The 19,685-nt window shown below is 36.9% G+C and overlaps 1 protein-coding gene across 7 annotated transcripts in view; it reads left to right on the top strand.

The window, feature by feature from the left end:
* Window positions 1–19,685, top strand: part of SMARCA2 (SWI/SNF related, matrix associated, actin dependent regulator of chromatin, subfamily a, member 2) — a 118,143-nt gene that overhangs the window by 21,015 nt on the left and 77,443 nt on the right. For all 7 annotated transcript variants that reach the window (XM_038125061.1, XM_038125057.1, XM_038125056.1 and 4 more), the window contains 6 exons: window positions 364–487; window positions 9,947–10,276; window positions 11,113–11,214; window positions 12,661–12,910; window positions 17,947–18,073; window positions 19,329–19,502. In XM_038125061.1, the coding sequence (XP_037980989.1) occupies window positions 364–487; window positions 9,947–10,276; window positions 11,113–11,214; window positions 12,661–12,910; window positions 17,947–18,073; window positions 19,329–19,502 (1,107 nt within the window). The remainder of the gene's footprint in view (window positions 1–363; window positions 488–9,946; window positions 10,277–11,112; window positions 11,215–12,660; window positions 12,911–17,946; window positions 18,074–19,328; window positions 19,503–19,685) is intronic.

Genomic DNA, 19,685 nt, shown 5'->3' with positions numbered 1-19,685 from the left:
AACTCAAGTTAAGCCACCGGCTCTACTTTCATAAGTTAGTGTGTGTTACACTGCTTTGTAATATGAGGCCAATACAGATTACATGTTTGTATTTGGACAGTTTGCCTCCCTGCCATTGCCAAACAGTTCATAAGGAAAAAAAAAGGAAAAAGGAAACAGGAGACAAGCAGTCTAATAGTGTTCTATGCGTCTCTAAATGTGTGATTTCAGGGGCAGCGGTTCCTGGTTTTTATTTTATTTTGAATGGCTGCTGAAAGAAGTTTTTCATCTTCATGTATTTGTTTAGATTTTGAGTTAGTCATTCATATTTTTATAGTGGATTTATATACTATCTCTCTCTAAATACTTATTTTGTTTTCACAGTCTATTGATGGCTTGCATGAAAAAGGAATGGTTGAAGATGTTCATTGTGGCTCCATGAAGAGTATGCGACCTCCTCATCCTGGAATGGGTCCACCTCAGAGTCCAATGGACCAGCATAGCCAAGGTTCATCCATACTGTGCATGCCCTGTGATTTTGGTGCCTCTTATTCCATATCAGAGATTGCCAGTTTTTTCCCTTCAGCTTTGTTTGGAAAAGCTGAACAGGACAAGGCAAATAGCTGAATCACTTTGCTTTCTGGAGTATCCATTAGCCATGTATTGGAGAAAAGCTACGGTTCAGGTCTGTGGCTGGGCCAAGTCTATCACAAATTTCAGTTTGCATCTCTAAAAAAAACCCCACCAACTTACTAATTATGTGGCTACTGTAAATGTAAATACATTTTAATATGATTTCCTATCATCAGGTGCTGATCAAAGTGCTTTCCAATGTTTTTTGTGCCAGAAGATAGAAACTCCTTTTAACACATCGCTGTGTGCCTTCTTTGTGTCCTCTGGGTTGAAACCAAACATTATGCATTCTATGAGCAGCTTGGTATTTTTGAGATTTAACTGGAAACACCTGCTAATATTAATCAGTTCAACAGCAAACAAAGCTTTCTACATTGCACACTTAATTATTTTACAACAACTTCTGAAGAATCCCAAATGATATTAGGCTCTTGGTGTGACATACTCTGTACAGATCTGTTAGGAGGTGGTCCTGAACTTCTTTGTGCTTTTCAGTGGTATGCGACTGAAACTCAAGTCTGTAACTTGCCAGCTGAATCCGTGTCTGGGACCCAGATAGTTAGAAAGTAATATTTTTTCATTAAACCTTTCAGTATCAATTAAGTAAAACAGATCTGACTTTGCAGAGACAGGTTCTTAATCAGGTAAAACTTCCTCTTTTGTTGATTCAACAAAATGTAAGTGTGATCATCTGAGAGACAAATTTTGCTGGTCTTTGCATTTAGAGGACACTTTTGCTTCGGATGAAATGAACAGACAATTTGGTCTGAAGATGAAGATGAGACAATTCAGACATTATGTACTGAAAATACAGGAGCATACTTTGCAAATACTTCAAATACAAGTAGCTTCTGAGTTGTTTTCTCCTTTTCTCTGCTGCCTCAGGTCAGATTTCCAGGTTATTTTTCACTGTAAAAAGATGATTGATAGTATTAATAGTAACTTTGTCAGGATAGAGACTACAGATTCCTACTTTATTTTTTTGTATGCCAGCAAGTGTTACAATGTAAACAGAGATTACTAGAGTTATGATGTGGAGCAGCTTTTAAAAGAACTGGTCAGAAAAATCTCCAGATGTTCTGATATTCCGGATACTTTTTTTTTTTTACATTATAGAGGACTGTTTTAGCTTTTGTTGGCTCTATGTCTCCATTTTTTTTGTTCTTACACAACTGTCTTTTCCACAAAAAAGTGGTGATGGCATTTGATGTTGTTCTGATACCTGCTGGGTAAAGTCCCATCTACTAGACTTGTAGGTTTTTGCCATTAGTGTAGAGGTTCACGGTAGAAAACCAGGTTCCTTGATAACCTGTCAGCCTATTAGATATTTTTTATCTGATTTCCCACGACATTAGAGAAAGTAGCACACTTGTGTTTTCGCAATTTTGTGGAAATATGCAGTGTGGTTGAAGAGAGTTTACCCATGCTCACCCTCATGGCAAAAGGACAGTATGACTTCTCTGAGAATCAATGGAAGGATGCCTGGTAACTCTTGAAGTCATGAATTGGGTATGGTAGAAACTAAGGCTTACTATAATGTTCACCTCCTCATAGATGTCTGATAGTTGAGCTTACAGTACACGGTTGTGTACAATTTTTAACAATTTAAGTGTCAAGTAGAAAGGATACCTCATTAGTTCTACATCTGTTTTTGTCATGGCTTATTGAGGGTAGTCCTCAAGCTGAAGTAGATAAATATGCACTAATTTATATTTTTGTGAGGCATTTGAGGGAAAGTAGCTGAATAAGTCTAAAACCCCAGGAAATGGATCACCCTAAATTTCCCCATTAATTTGAAAGCTTAGGGAGAATGGCCATGTGTCATTAAATACTGTTGTAGGTAAAATAAAAATTGTCTCTCTTTTAATTCTTTGTGGTGTTGTCTTTAATTCAGACCATCAGGAACAGTTTTCTGGAAAAATCGCAGAATCATAGAAACATAGTATGGTTTGGGTTGGGTGAGGACCTTTAAGAGTCATTCTGTCCAACCCTTTTGTAGTGAACAGGGGCATGTTTAACTAGATCAGAGCCCCATTGTTCAGAGTTGTTCAGTGCCCCATTGAAAGTGACCATGAATGTTTCCAGGGATGGGGCATCTACCAACTGTTCTGAGCAATCTGGCCAGAGTTTCACCACCCTCATTGAAAAAAAAGTCTTCCTTACATCTAGTCTGAATTTATTGACTAAAACGATTCCCCCTTGTCCTGTAATTACAGTCCTTTTAAAAAGTCTCTGCAGCTTTCTTTTAAGCCTCCTTCAAGTATTGAAATGCCACAGTAAGGTCTCCCTGGAACCTACCTTTCTCAGGGGGAGCAACCCCTACTCTCTCAGCCTGTCCTCACAGGAGAGCTGGTCCATCCCTCTGAGCAACTTTGTGGCTTCCTCTGAATCCTCTCTGACAGGTCCATGTCCTTCCTGTGCTGGGACCCCAGAGCTGATGCAGCACTGCATGTGGGCTCTCACCTGAGCAGAGCAGAGGGGCAGAATCCCCTCCCTGGCCCTGCTGCCCACGGGGCTCTGGATGCAGCCCCGGACATGTTTGGCTTTCTGGGCTGTGACCACACAATGACAGGTCATGTCAAGCTTCTTGTCCGCCTGTATCCCCAAGCCCTTCTCAGCAGGGCTGCTCTCGACCCCTTCATTCCCCAGTATGTGTTGCTGCTGGGGTTTGTCTTGACCCTTGTGCAGAACCTTGCACTTGGACTTGTTAAACCTCATGAAGTTCATGTTGTCACACTTGAGCTGTCCAAGTCCGTCTCAATTGCATAAAGTCAGCCTTTAGTCTGACAAATTTACTATTATGTATTATGTAAATATGATACTATTATATTATTTGTATATGCTAGTCAAACTAGTCTATCATTTTTTGTGGCGATCATAAGCAAATTCCTTCATTAAATGTCCACAGGTCTGATACAGTATTTGTACAGTTGTCAGGGAGAGCGATCTTAGCCCATGTATGGGGCTTCTCAGTGCATTGTTAAAGCCAGTAGCATGATGATAGACACAATCTTGTCTTCCTGGTAGAGTAATAAAAATTCCTTGGCTTGTTACTGTATGATACACTGATTTAAGACAAAGATACCACTAAGTAAAATCAATATAATCTGCATTAAATATATTATGATAATTATATGACAGATTGTAAATTTAACTGTAACTAGAAGATAATCATCCAGTTGTGGATTTTTCTACTCTTTTAGAAGTCTGTTTTGGTTCAGTGCTGTTCAAGGTATTTATGATCTGGAAAAAAGTTTGAAGTCACTACAAATAAAAATTATATATAACACAGGTTTAGCAGTGAATAATAAATGAGTTGGTTACAAAGGCTGATCAGAATCTGAGAAGAATGTACTTATTTTTCTAGCATAGATTTAGTACAGCCAAGAGCAATGCACATCTAGGAGCAAAATAGTTTGCTATGTAGTAGTATAAACTGTATCATAAAAACCAGTCTGTTCTGCTGAGAACAGTATGTTTGTTTTATCCTAGAGAATGTTAAGCTCCATTTTTTAATTTATCTGATGAGACAGTTAAAAGAAAACTTGATCAATCTGCACATTCCCAGGCAGTAAAAGGGTTTGTAATTGATGGAGCCTTTAAAGGAAAAAAAAAAAAAAAAGCAGTGTATTTTGCTACCTGCAAATTTACCTGCAAACTATTTGAATTCAAAATGCATTCAAATAGCTGTATTTTACTTAATGGAGATATTTAACCTTTGGAACAAGGATTACAAGTGTTTGTGGTAGGTTTTGTGTCATACAAAAGCTAAATCAGCTCTGCATGTCTTTGTCCTCTGTCCCATAGACCGAAAGGAGAAGCTTATTTAGGGGTCAAGAGTCACTGGTCTGTTTTGGAAAAGTTGGGTAGAATATTGTAGCTGTAGTAGTCCCTTATTGACAGAAATCTGCCTGTTCACAGACTCCAAGATTCTGAGAAAGACTGGTAAGCTAGAGTGGGAAACAATGTCCTTAAATTTTTTGACAATGGTAAGGTGGATAGTTTTCATAAAATGCTTCCATACTTAGAAATCTGTGTGGAATAGTTGTGATGAATCCATAGGCTGTTGTCCTTCTGTATGCAGTTTACAATGGGAAGTGGTCACAAAATAAGATTTCATTTAAATGTCAGATGTTGCAATAGCAGTCCTTTTAGTTCTTTTTAGTAATTTTGTAAAAGAGGGAAGTCTTGCAAAAACTTGTATTCAAGTACAAAAGCAAGATTTTTTTATAAAATATATGCTTTCAAATGTGGGTGATAAATTAGAAGTAAATTGGCAACTGCACATGCAGTTGTAGATGTGGTTATGTAAATCAAGTGCACAGTTGTGAATGAACAAGAGAAAGTTGATACAGAATTTTGGAAGTAATGGTTCTTATGTTAAGAAATAATTAACTATCTGTTTCTGAGGTGAAATGAATGATGAGCAAGTCAAAAACATTTGAAAGCTAAGTCTTCAAGAACTGTGTAATTTTACTTAAGTGCCTTTTCACTGGTTGTATGGTAATTACTGTTCTGAGATTTTTGCATTTTTTTAACCAACAGTAATTACTAAGTTAAGGTATGCAACTTTATTATTTAGTTTCTCCGTTTATTTTTTATTGGTGCTCAGTGAGATGGGAGTCATGCAGAAAAAATGTTTTACTAGCTCAGACAAATCATCACATTTTTATTGTGTACTGCAATAGGATGATTTTCAGAAGTCTGACTTTAATATATGGGGGGAAATACTATGAGTTGTTATCTTTCTCCTCAGCAATTGCTCCTTCCAGTCTTGCTATCAAATTGGAGAAAGGGTAACATTCCTGGCTAGTTTTGGAGACAGATTGTCTTTTCTTGAACTTACTTTTAATGATGCCCCTGTTTAGTCTTAATGCCTTTGTTTTGATGCTATCAGGTTAAATGAGTGGAAAATACATTGCTCCAACTTCATATTTAGCTGTTTGAATAGTAAGCTTACTACATCTTGCTGATTTTGAATTTGGCTAGAAACTGTCTTGGCTGTGAGTGAACTGTGGTAAATTCTGCAGTATTTACATGAGGAGTATGAAATTTACTGTAAATTGTTAAGCTCTTAAACAATTATCCAACAGATTAAAATCATGGTAAGAATTTACTTTTGAAGGGGATTGGATAGAAATTGGAAAGACAAGCCAATTATTTATATAAAATAAAATACTTGTATTATAAAAACTTCATAAAATACGTAAATGTATTGGAATAAACAATTTCTGTGGTTTTTCTGTGATTTGTAAAAATTAAATGAAGGCGCTGTGATACAGCAGTGAAATACCGGGCAATTTGAATTGTTTTGATGTCTTTTCTTGCTATTTCTAGGTGGAAACATAAGGGCTGAAGTAATTTGGAATTCTGGGACTTGATCTATATTAGTTTTTATTAGTCATGCAGTATTTGTTGAACTTAAAGAGACACACCATTTTGTAACTTCTAGAATTCACTAATATACTGCTACTTCACAGGTAATGTTCATTGTCCCTACTGTTCTTTAATTGCACTTCCTTTTCTGAATTCATTCAGACTTTTAAAGATGAGAAAAGACCTGCCACCTTATCTATCAGCCTGCCAGTGTAAGACCTCTCAACCATTTTTCTAAGTCCTAGTTGTAAATTACTTGCACACATGACCTCTCTTTCTTCATTGTTCAGTTTCACAAGAACTGGTGTTAACCCTGGCCACACTACTGAGAGGGAAATTTTATGTTTTGCTTGCCTTAAGAAAGTTTGTAGCCTCAATCTGATGTGGACATACTTTTCACTGTGTTCCAGAATACTGTGCTTTTGTACTGTGTGTTGTGGAGATGTACTTGATTCTTTTTCTTTGTTTTTTAGACTTCAATTGATGATTGAAGTCATAGTTCAGTGAGTTACACAGCTATATTTCTTCAATCCTGTCTATATCTTCCAAATCCAAAAATTTTCTTACAGTCACATTCTTAAGTACAAATATACTTTTGCTGTTGGTTTTAGCATAAAGATGTGACCTGTATGTTCCTCAGACACTTCCATTGTTTAAGACTTAGTAAATTTTAGTGGCAGTTCAAAACTTCTCTGTTGAACATTCCATTGTTTGGACTGCTAAAACTTTGATTTTTTTCTGTATCTTTACTAGGTTTTTGAATTCATTAGCAGGTGTTTTTTCCATTTTGTTATAGCATTAAAAGTGATGAAAAAAGGGTCTAAACTTTTGGCACTCTGATTTTTCAGCTTTAAAACAGAAAAGAAAGATGTTATTGTTTCTGTTATCTAAAGTGAAACAAAAAGCATTTAAAGCAGAAACATTGTGTACACACTGTCCTACAGTAGTACTTGGAGAAGTGTTAGAACTAGGATTTCTTCCAGTGTTAATACTGTAAAGAATATACATTGTTTATGACATGCTGTGTTGTGTTTTTGCTAAACAAGTTGATACCAAAGTGGGATTAAATATATTTCTGATTATGCATACAGTTAGGAAGACTTGAGAAGGGTTTCTGATGCAGCCTCTTCTATGAGCCATTGAAGGATTATGGGAAAGACAGGCAAGACTCTCCTCAAAGATGCACAGTAAAAGCAGAGAAGTAATGTTTACAAATTGTGTAAGTGAAATTCTGATGGGACTTAAGGGAAAGGAAATTCAGCATTAGAGTGATTAGGAGTCACCCTCATTTGAGGTTTTCAGAACTCAGTTAGACAAAATCTGGAGAAAGCTGATAAAGCTTAGAAATTACCACAGTTTAAAATTATAGACAGAGTTGTTTGGCCTCCCTTTCCTGTTATTTTCTGTCTTGTTCAGAACTGTGAGGTTACTATTGTCCTGTTATAGTGGGTATACTCAATTTTAGGGGATGTTCTCATGTGTGTGCTTATCTGTGTTAGAGTCTATGTGTAATAAGATAGGAAAAAAGCAAGTAGTATAAATACTTTTTTAGGACAGGCTTGTTGCTGTATCTTTTGTCAGTGTCATAATATGAAAGTTTTCACATTTTAAAGAAAAATTTTCATGTAGCATCACAAAAATTACATTGTGTAAATGCCACATTTTAGCATCTTTACAAGAAGTTAGGAAGGATTTGGTCTTTCCTGACTTCATGGAAAATTTTTTTCATTCTTCCTCTTGCCAAGCACAGTTTTCCATTGTTAAAAATACTAATGCAGAGGGCTTGGAGTAAGAGAGAAGGTATAAGTAATAAATACATAATTGGAAAGACCAAAAAATGTCTGCTTTTGAAAACTCTTCTTTGCGAAACTTAGTCACAGACTTGGCAGCTTGAACTGTTAGGACTGAAAACAAATACTCAGCATCTTAGAACACTGTTCTAAACTTGGTAGTCCAGATGCATTTCAAGATCTTGAGTCTGAAATCTATTAGTCATTAAGGAATTTATAGCTTGGGCAGTATAACTTGAGGAGGGATAGAAACCATTTTTTCAAAAGCAGTTCAGAAAACTGTCATTCCAGTTAGGTGCCATTTAAAGTAAAACCCGAGATTTAGAAATGTAATAATGGATAAACATTGCAATAAACCTCGCTTTATGGTATAAACCAGTAATACAATTGCATATTTTTTTGTTTTGTTGTGGTATGATGGGTATTTTTTTTAAGCAGCGTACTCAGCAAGAGGGATTTGTAGCTTCCCTCTTTTAAAATAATAAAGAGATAAAAGTAAGTTAGTGGAAGAATATGGATAAGTGGAATAAACTTGAGTTATTTATCATACTTTTTATCACTAACAAGGGGTGTATAGACAATTTTTGTATTGAACTAGTATATAGCTCCAGTAGTTCTAACTTTTTAATGTCTCTTTCTTCCTTTTCTCTGAACTTCTCCCCTCATTTTCCTCTTGAACTGTGTAACTTCTCTTATTCTTTCCAAAATCTTCTTTTCCTGCCATCATCATCTTTAGTTTGAACCTGGTCTGTTTCTGTCTTGTCTGGTCTTTTCCTATCACAAATTCCCCTTTCCCCACTGTACTTCTATCTTGTTTGTTTTGTTTTGTTGTTTTTTTGGTTTTTTTTTTTAGGAGACCTGAAATCCTTTCTTCTTTTTCTTCTGTCTCACACATTTACAACCTTTATTTAAGTTGAGCACAAATTTCCGTTCTTTGGCACTCCGATCTCTTCACTGGTTCAAGTTCTAGTGACTTACAGCTCCTGTCATCCCAGAGTTGAGAATAAAAAGTGGAGACTACTTTGAGGTTTTGCCTATGTTGCCTTTTCTGAAGGGTCAGTAACAACAGTGAAGCTAAAGAGCAAGCAAAATTTCTTCTTTGATCTGTACTACATATAGATAAAATAGATATAGTTTTACTTTAAAGTGACAGGAAAACTGTGAGAAGAGTACATTGGGTGTCACAGAATCATGAACTGTGCCATGATCTTTGGAGATACGATCTTTGGCTTATGAATATGGATAATGAAAATGAGCCAGAAGATTTTTATGATTTTGTTAGACTTTTCCAATTTGTGAGAAGATTATTTGTGTTCCACAGTACTAGAGTGAAGTGAGTAAATATTGTTACCTCTTTTTCACTCTTGGTGGATAAAATCCCCAAAAACGAGCTGTCTGTTGTGCTTTTTGGAGCTCAAGAAAATATGTAGTAGATTTAATTAATATTCAGAATTAAAACCACTGCATTTTCAAGTGGTGTAATAAGATACAAGCACTGTTCATTTCAGAACTGTGGTTCCTCTGGACATAGTCTTCTGCAGCTTCTTCAGATGTGATTTTTGTGCTTGCAGTTGATGTTCCAAGTTGTTGAGCATCCAAATGGCAAAAGGTATTGAACATAAACGTTTGTCTGGCTCAAACCTTTAATCTGTATAAACTAAGGAGTAGTTACATGGAAAGTGAATACCATTTATTTCTACTTCTGTATGTTGGTGAGTGTTGGCAAAGAGGGCCTGTAGAAGTGGATATTCCTTGATGTGTGTGCCTCAAAGTAAACTTAGGCTATTAAGCTATAAACCAGGTGGACTTCATATGGACTGCATACGTTCTACAAATAAGCATTTTCCATAGTTCTAGTAAATAACACTGTATCCCCAGGCTTCTGTATTTTATTTCATGTTTTAGTTTGTCTTACTCCAAATATGCAGATAATTGTTATGTTTAGGAATTATTGGACTAAATAACTGTAGTTCTTCTCAAAGAAGAGCTCCTGAGGCTATCTTGATATCCCAGGGAACTTTGGATTGCACTTCTGTCTTTGCAGAAAATGCTACAGCTATCCAGACCTGAGAAAGACACTTTTATACTTTATGTACTGTTACAAAATTGGATCAAATTTGGGTTTAACTAGCAGAGTGGTAACTTTATGATTCTTCTACCTGTTCTAGGTTATATGTCTCCACACCCATCTCCACTGGGAGCACCAGAGCATGTGTCCAGTCCAATGTCTGGAGGAGGTCCAACACCACCTCAGATGACTCCCAGTCAGCCAGGACCCATTATAGCAGGAGACCCACAAGTTATGAATCAGCCTAACAGAGGGCCTTCCCCTTTCAGCCCTGCACAGCTGCATCAGCTGCGGGCTCAAATTCTAGCATACAAAATGCTGGCTAGGGGTCAGCCCTTACCAGAAAATCTCCAGCTTGCTGTCCAGGGCAAGAGAACCCTGCCTGGCATTCAACAGCAGCAGCCTCCCAGTGCCTTCAACAGGCAGTCTGGTAAGTGAATCTTTGGTAAGAGTCATTGCCTAGGTAATTCTCAAAGTTCTACCTGTGGTAGATTAAGACATGGGTGCTGTGCAGGGCTGTAATTTGGGACTGTATTAAGCCTGAGCAAGTGCATAAAACACATCTGTTATTAATAGGATATTGTCAAAATAGAATACTAATAACTGAAATACAAGTTATTTCACTGTGCAGTACTGTGTCTGTCCTGGTATGCTTGACAGTTTTTGAATGTTAATTGTACTTCACTGATAGCAATTCCCCTTGTTTTTCTTACGGTGAATTTTCAGTCTCCTGTTGCTATGCAGGAAAGTAGATAAATAATCTGGACCGAGTTGACTGATTATTTAGATTGTTGAAACTAAACCACGTACAGTGTTCTGTTAAGTACAAAACATAAGAAAAAGGAAGTGTGCTTACTTTTTTCTCACAGTGGTGATAGATGTTGCAGTGAGGTAAGCAAACACATTTTGGTTCTAAGAAAACTGTTATATTAAACACCTTGAACCTGTTAGTTTCTGATCACTTCCATTACTGAGTTTGTGTTAGAATCAAGGGTTAAGATGATACTGTTTCTTAGGTTTTAATAATGTCGCTTCATTTTGGCTATGGCTTTGCTATCAATGAAGTTGGCTTTTTTCATTAAACATTTTAGGTATATGTATTACTTTCACTAGTTATATCTATTAACGATAAAAACCACTTAAATCCTTACTTAATGAAGAAAAGCACTACCTGCCTGAATAGACTAGCATGCTAGAAAACAATGATTTTTGAATCTTGGAAATAGTTTGCGTTTCAGCAAATATTTTTCCTCTGTCAAACTGCAGGTATTGGATTACATGCAATGAGTGGCACTGCTGCTGGACCAGGGGCTGCACCAGGGATGCCTGGACATACAACTGCCATTACCCCTAAAACGTGGACTGAAGGTATAGTGGGAAAAAGGTGTGGGGAAAAGTAAAAAGGAAGGTAAAAAGTTGTGCAGGAAAAATAGTGTAACTTTTACTGTTTCTAAGATTTTAATCAAGCAGTGTCTAACCTTTTGTTCATTTGGAAGAGACCCACATGAAATTACTGCAATTTTTAGACAGACTGAACATGAAGCACCTTTTTGCAATCAGAGTGAAATCTGCACGTTTTCTGAGGAACACGCATAAAATAGTTTATGTTCTGAGTATGCTTAATTGCAGGAAGCTTGTCTTTTGCCTTTGCTACTGTAACAAAAGTTTTCAAATCATGGTAGAATTACACTGTTTCCTTCTGTATATTTTGTTCTTTTGGAATCAAATTGCTTTGAAGGATCAGTGCAGTCTTTGAGATTAAATGAACACTGCAACTTTTTTCCCATGTCTTCTAATATATTTGTCATTCATTGCACAGTCATTAAACTTCCCAGGTTCCCTGAGAACTGAGGTTTCACAGAGGCTTTTGATGGGCTTGCTTTTTTCCTTCTCATAAGCTGAAATGCAGTGTAACTGCATACAGAATCTACAGCTTGTGCTCAAGTTCTTTTTCTGGAGTTTGATGCAAATGTGTGAATGACAAATGGTGATCTCTATATATTTCAGGATGTTGGTTTGAATTACCGTTGATTACAAGATTGCAGGTGTACTTTGAAGTTGCTTTCCCTAGCTTAAGTGACTATGACTCTTGAGACAATTAAGCAGCATCTTTATTTTAGCAATGTCTGTTAACAGTGAATTCATGAACATCTGAATGCATGGGTAACTTGTCATGATGAAATTCCAAAGTCTATGACCTTTAGTGATTGTAAATGACAGATAATATTTTCATGTTAACTGAGGTGTTGCTTTTCAAAGTGATTAGAATAATTGAGTTCCTGATATTTGAAATAAATAAAATTAATAGGAGATCATAGTGAAACAAAAGCTATTTTTGTCTGGCAGGTATTTCTAAATACAGTTGTAATAATGTTCATATGGTTGTCAAGTTCTGGTAGTGGTATAAAATCAGACCTAGTTCTGTTTATTGTCAAGTTGTGGTTAGATGCTTTCTTCTAACTGTAAGGATAGTGAACAAGAGGCAGAATGAGGTCTTGCCTTTGGAGGAAGTCAGTTCTACAGCTGTTTCATTTCTGGTAACACTAGAATTAAAAGTCCACAGAAATAGCAAAAGAAACTGCATTAATCATAAAATTTCATGTGTTTTGTTTTTCTTTTGGGCATTTCTTGCAGTGTATGGTATATTTGCATTTTAGTATATCTGTTTCAAAAAACAGAGTGTAGTCTCAGTGTGCCTTTTCTGGTGATTTTGAATGTTTACCTTACCTTCATGTCTTGTCTTCAGAAAGCCATCCTGATTTTCTTCCTGCTTTCCATATTTCATGTTACGAATCAGTTCTGTTCATGTTTCAGGCCAGGCTCCAGATATGAGTGTCTCCAATGCACAGCAAAAACTTCCAGCACCAGCTCCTAGTGGGAGGCCTTCTCCTGCTCCTGCTGCTGCCCAGCCTGCTGCCACCATGCCAGGGCCCTCTGTTCCACAGCCCCCGCCTGGACAACCTTCACCCATTGTCCAGCTGCAGCAGAAGCAGAACCGCATTAGCCCTATCCAGAAGCCACAAGGACTGGATCCTGTTGAAATACTCCAAGAACGTGAATATAGGTAAGAGTGAATAACAAGACTAAAATGATTCTTATTTTTCACATCCTTAACTGGAACTCCTTGCAATCAGCTACTGTAGTGTTAATAGTGTAAACAAAGTTTCCAGGGAAAGGCTGTATTACCAAGAAGTACACATATCAAACCAAAAATTTCAAACCAAACAGTTATTTAATTCTACCCCAAATGCTAGTGAAGCATACCAGCAGTATCATTGGAAACCATTTAAGTCTAAAGAGAAACCAATTTTGTGCCCAAGGTTTTCAGTATTATAAACAAAGGAAAGTTAGAAGAGAACAGAGATGGCCAAAAGGCTGAAGAGTTAGTAACCACAACAAAACCACATTTTATGAATATGATGGATTTGTCTGGACAACCAAAGAGTGAAGAGACTGTCACAGGCAAGATTAGGAAAAAATATATCAATTTCAAAAATTGCCTCCCAAGTGTTATGTTTAGATGATGAAGTATATTTGTTACCAAATATAGGGTAGAATGTTTCTTTTGTAGTTAGAAAGAGACTTCTTCCCTCTTAACACATCAAGACTATTTAGTAACTGACCTTGAGAGTCTGCCAGGCAGAAGGATTTTGACATGCACATAAAATACATTCCTGATGATTATCAGCCAGAGGAAAGTAATTGCATTCAGAGTATTACCTGTTTTGGTTTAATGATGCATTTTGCATTGTTGCTTTGAGTTTATAGAGGAAGGTATCCAAGAGTGATGGTGATCTCACAGAAGACTGGATTAACAACTTTTGCTTTATGAAGGTAAAACACCATGAAGCACTTTTGGGTGTGATGCCATGCCCAGAATTCAGGCCTTGATTAGAGAGAAGCCGTTACTTTTTATGCCAGGACTAATTCTATCAGTGCATTCTTGCCATTCTGCCAGTCATATGTATATACCCTAGGACTGAATGGCTGTATCTCTTTCAGCATGAGCAATCCGTTTTTTCCAGCATATTTTTCAGAAGCTTGTAGAACACACCATTTTATGGTTTCGCAGTTACTCTGAGAGAAGAATTGCAGTACAAACTTCAGCAATCATATGGCCAGTATGATGCAACGTTTTCTGCATCAATTAACCTCACATTGTTACTCTACCTTGTTTTCAGCCCTGCTGTACTGCACTGTTTGTGCCAAGCTGTTATGTCTTAGTGTTCATAAACAGAGGAAATTGAGGAGTGACAAAAAATAAAACTGATGCTTTTACTCATAGAGAACTATTTACATATCCAGCATGTTAGGTTCTAAATGCACTGGTATTCTTGGCAGAGTGAGGTGAAAGTTTGATAGGGATTCTCCAGCAGAAAGATTTTATATTTTATGGGATTTTTATCCTAGAACAGAGATGTAAGATCCAAGCCTTTTTAATGTTGAAGATTACTGGTGTTTAATTTTGCTTTGAGTTCCAGAATATGTAGAACTCCTGGAAATCTTTTCATTACTTAAAACTGTGTAAGTAACATCAGACAAAAGTTTTGAAAAAGGCAGTTTCACAGCTTCGGTGGTTTGAATGGATTTAGCTTTAATATAGGCAAGTTTAATTCAGAAACGTGTCTTCACAATTTCTTAATAAAAGTGGAGCAGAAAAAAGCCAAAATAAACATCCTTATCCTGAAAACACTGAGGTTAGTGAAAGCTTTATTAAACACTTGGCTCTTGAGATCTCACACTAAACCCTTTTAATAAAGGAGCATTATATCTTGAAAACCGTTTGAATTCCAGGTGGATCTCTGCATCCCTGTGATCCCCTGTGGGCTGCAGGGGCACAGCTGCCTCACTATGGCCTGCACCATGGGCTGCGGGGGAATCTCAGCTCTGCTGTCTGTGGCCCCTCCTTCTCCACTGCTTTGTGTCTGCAGAGTTGTTCCTCTCACAGGTTCTCACATTGCTCTTCTGTAGCCACAATTAATCTGCCCAGTAACTTTCCTCCCCCCCGCCCCCGCCTTCTGCCTTAAATCTCCTATCACGGAGGCATTACCACTGTTTTTGATTGGTGCAGCCTTGACCAGTCAGGGATTCTGTCCTGGGTCTGGCTGGTGTTGGCTCTACTGGACATAGGAAAACTTCTGACAGCTGCTCAAAGAAGCCAGTGTTTAGCAGGTGCATGGCTAGGTGCTAGCAGTACCTAGCCATGCAAATCCAATACACATTTTTATCAAACTCTTCTTAATGCTTTCTTCAAAATAAAGTGCTGTTTTTTAATCTCACTGAATAGCTGTCTTAAAGATAATAATGCCTATAATTTAAAGTTGTTTTATTATGTTGAAAGGCTTTTTCCACCCTCATTGTCATTGCACATTAAAAAATAATACACTTGGAAATGTCCTGCAGATTGTATGTGGTTTCTTTCCATTATCTGCAAAGTGTTTTCTTAGGCATCTTCTTTACTGCCTGGCATCCATGCCAGACAGGTTTGATTGTGCAACCATAACCTCTGCTGCTGACCCGAATTAATGAGGAATGGGTGTGCATCACTTATTTTGCAATGAGGTCTCTGCATGCATTCAGTGTCCTCTTTCTGCATGAAGGTAGATTGCCGAACTGCAAAGATTAATTTATTACATCATTTATATGGTGAGATTATATACTTCAAGTGATTGTAAAAAGAACAAGGAAACTTCTTTCTTTGGATTCTCTTTACCTGACAGCTGTTGGCATTGTTGCATGAAAATAACAGCAATACAACAAACTGTGGTCACATCCTTTAAACACTAGAAGGTGGCATGATGGGAGATAGCTCAAGCAGTTCTTCCATTCATTTGAGTTGGAATTCTTTTAAAAATCCTACTGACTACTGAAGAAAGCATTATTACCATTATTCTGTTAGTACCATAGACACATGGTCTACAATAATAATACAAGTACTATATAAATAGTACTTCTAGGGAAGTATGAAATTAAACTTCAATTTTTATTTTTTTTTTTTGGTTCATGCGTAACCCATCTGGTTGTCATTTTCTTTATTCTTCCATACAGGTACTGTAGATTTTCTTTTACTGTTTCAACTTCTATTTTTCTGGACTTTTTTTTAAATAGAGAACTGGTCTGAGTTACAGTAAGAGTTTTCTGAGGTCTTTGCTGACTTAGAAATACTGATTTGTATTGTTTTTGTTTTGTATTTGTATTGTTTCTGTTTGTATTCCTTCCCTCTGACTGTGTTGTTGAAGGAAGGGCAATCACCCACCCAAGTCTTGAACTGTCATTGTTTGTAGATCAGTGCATTTCAACATATTAAGAAAAATGGTTGAAGGAAAAGTTATCCTAGATATTCTAATCGGCTGTATAATTTAAGGATAAAATTTCATGTGCATTTATTTCTGATCTGCTTTTTATAAGCTCTAGTTGAAAAAAAATTGTTAGCAGTGAAATGGGTATTATATGGGAGGGGACTGCATAATGTATGTTGGTACATGATAAGCATGCTCTGTCAGCTTTGATTATGTTTAGACATATCTCAAGAAACATATATATTTGGATTTTAGTTACAAATTTTGGTCATAGGAATGCAGAGACCAACCCACCTTTGGCAATTGCTTGAACTTCTATTGTGTAAACTTTATTGACAGCAAGCCCTTTTATATGTTTTACACTTGAATTGAAAGAAAAAAAACAGTTCTGACAGAACTAAGAAGTCAGCATTTCACTTCATGTTTGTTTGGAAGTGACTCTTAAGGTTAGTTATCTAAAACCATAAGGTACAGTAGGGAGAACCTAGATTAATTTATCCGCATGTATAGTAAAAGAAGGAACATTCATTGCTAGCAAGAATGTAAAAAGAAATTGAAAATATGTTCAATATTCAGCTGCTTTAATAAGTTCACAACTCAAAAGAAAGGTTTGGAAAGGTTGTGACTGCTCCCTTAAGGTTTCATTAAAGTCAAGGGTTTGGCTATAACTGTTTTGTAGGTGATAGTTTCAGGAGACACATTGCAGCTATTTGGGAAGGGAAGAAGAATTAAAAATAATCCTTGTGATGCAGGATTGCATTAATGTGTGGGTAAGCAACAGGCAGAGCACATGATTCAGACAGCTTGGCTGCTTTTTTGTAGGAATGTACACTGGCTAGTACATCTCTCCAAAAAACCACTTAATTCTGAAGATTTTTTCATCCTTAGGTGAACTAAAATACCTTCTTACTAACTGGAGTGCCCAGTTGTGCAAATTGTGAGCTTTTTTTAGTTTGGTATATAAACTGGAAATAGCAAAATAAGGCAGTGTCATTTTCTGAATGAAGACTTTTTCTGCAGGAACAATGAACTTTTCTGGACTGAGACAAGTATTTTCAGCTTTTAATGAAATTTTTTTCTGGTTAAGAAATAACTCTTGTTGATTTGCTTTTCAGCCTGTATGACAAATATTACTTACCTAATTCTGCTTCAGTTTTTACTCTCTTAAAGATACCAGTATATTCTTCTGCAGTAATGAAGCATTACATCCTGTTTGTTGTTCCAGGTGCTTTAGAATTCTTCTGGTAATATTAAAATCGGAAAAAATCAAGTTCTGTCTATTAGTCCCTCTCTCTCTCTCTCTTGAATTTGCAGATGCATACAAAATACACTCTTCTAAAGGAAGAGTGAAGCAGAATTTGATTTGCAGTAGCAGCTATATAGCTGTGAATACTTTATAAACAAACTTACTTTGTCAATAAAATAATGAAATAGAAATCCAGATAATAAGGCAAGTACTGTCTATGTCATCATTGACTACACTGCATAAAAATAATACCCATCAAAGAAGCTTGAAAGTAGAATCCGGAATAGTATGTGTAAAATAGAATTCCAAAGTTTATTTTCACATATCTAGTTCTAGTTGAAAAGAAAAGCAAAGGGACATTTTGATCACTTGACAATTTATTTTCAAAGAGGAAAATGATACCCAGTGTCATCTCTGCAAAAGCCTGTTAGCTCGGAAAAAAAACCAGAAAAAGACATTTAAATTTCTGAGTTTAACTGACTATTTTTAATATATAATTTTAGTAGTGCATTACAGATTTTTTGTGGTGTCTTACCCAGTTTTCTGGTTTTGTAGACTTCAGGCTCGAATTGCTCACAGAATCCAGGAACTGGAGAACTTGCCTGGTTCTCTGCCCCCTGATCTGCGGACCAAAGCTACTGTGGAGTTGAAAGCACTTCGGTTACTGAATTTCCAACGCCAGGTAATGCCATTTACTTGAGGAAAATTTTCATAGCAGTCACAGGCAAACTTGTTCATGCAGCTAAGAGTAAACTGGAAAGAGATTTTGGGTTAGTGCAAAGTGCAAGCAGATTGTGGATGAGAGCTGATGTAACCAACAAACAAGTCACGGAAATGTTAACTTTTTTTTTGTTTTGGTAATAAAAATGTGCAGGGGTTACTTTTGTTCCTTGCTTTATCTTCCCGTGTAGAATGTGACCGTAGGACTGTATCTTCCGAAATGAATGTGACATTGGTACAAAGACAAAATAAGTTCTGGACAGACTGCAAGCTGATTTTCAGCACAGACCTTCTCAACAAATACCTCTTTCTGGACATACTTAGTATTTCCATAAGTCCCCTTGTTTTAGTAAAATTTGTGTGTTGGTGTTTTGTGTGGTATTTCTCTGTGATTCGTTTTTGGTGTTTCCACTATGCTACAGACCTTGAAAATGAAACATAACAGGATCATACATAAAATATAAGTTGAATGTTGAGTGCCTGTATCAGCAAATTGGTTTCAGAAAAGGAATCAAACTGCCAGACTGTTACGGGCCTCCTGCCGTTGGCTTTTACAGCTAGTTTGGAAGAACAAAGATGTGATTTGGCAGGTCAAGCAAAATACTTCCTGACAGAAGCCTTGGCAGGAGTTGTGCCATGGTGTCCCAGTCTTCCTACCTTCCTACCCTTGGCATTCCTTTGTAATGAGGTTTTGTCAGAGGTCAGAAGAAAAGCAGCAGGCTCTCCCTGCTCTACTGCTGGGACTGTGGCAATACTGTACCAAGCTCTTAACGTTTACCTCTCCCACCTGTCTTCTGTACAGCTGGCAGCGAAACAAATTGTCAGTTATGTTCAGGTCCAGCACTAGAAAATGTGTTACATATGTGGTTTATTTGCATTTTATTTTGATGGTGTAACATCTTGGCTGGCCCCTTTTACTGCAGCAGGACAGTTCTTACCAGCATCTTGTAAAGAGGGAAAAAGTTATAATCAAGATTATAAGTTATGCTTATGACCGTTCTGAAGGTTTAAGTTTTTTTTAGGGTAACAGATGTAGCTGTTGCACCTGTATCAATGATGTGTCTTTTCAGAACTATAATGAAAAGGGAAGAGGAGACTGGGATATATTTTGAACTGTTCAATTTTCTACTCTGCCAGAATAGGTTTCTAAGTTGTTTTACTTAGAGCTATTATATTTTTTTGAGTGTTTGTCTTTTCCCCCCTCCCTCTACTGGTAGTTAAGACAAGAGGTAGTAGCCTGTATGCGTCGTGACACAACACTGGAGACGGCACTGAACTCCAAAGCCTACAAACGAAGCAAGCGGCAGACTTTAAGAGAGGCGCGTATGACAGAAAAGCTTGAAAAACAGCAGAAGATAGAACAGGAGAGGAAGCGTAGGCAGAAGCATCAGGTATTTTAACTTACTACGTGTTTGCCTCATGACAGAAATACACCTTGCTTTGCTGTGCAGATGTTCTCTTCTACACATTTTATTTACCCTTGGAGTTTTTCTGATTTAAAAACTCCAAGTGTTGTGTTAAGTAATTGATAGACTGTAGGATCAGACCTCCTATGTTCCTGATTTCAAATCCTT

The sequence above is a fragment of the Motacilla alba genome, chromosome Z, assembly GCF_015832195.1.
Source record: "Motacilla alba alba isolate MOTALB_02 chromosome Z, Motacilla_alba_V1.0_pri, whole genome shotgun sequence".
NCBI lineage: Eukaryota > Metazoa > Chordata > Aves > Passeriformes > Motacillidae > Motacilla > Motacilla alba.
The sequence above is the reverse complement of the archived record's forward strand: the minus strand, read 5'-3'. Positions and strand labels throughout refer to the sequence as shown.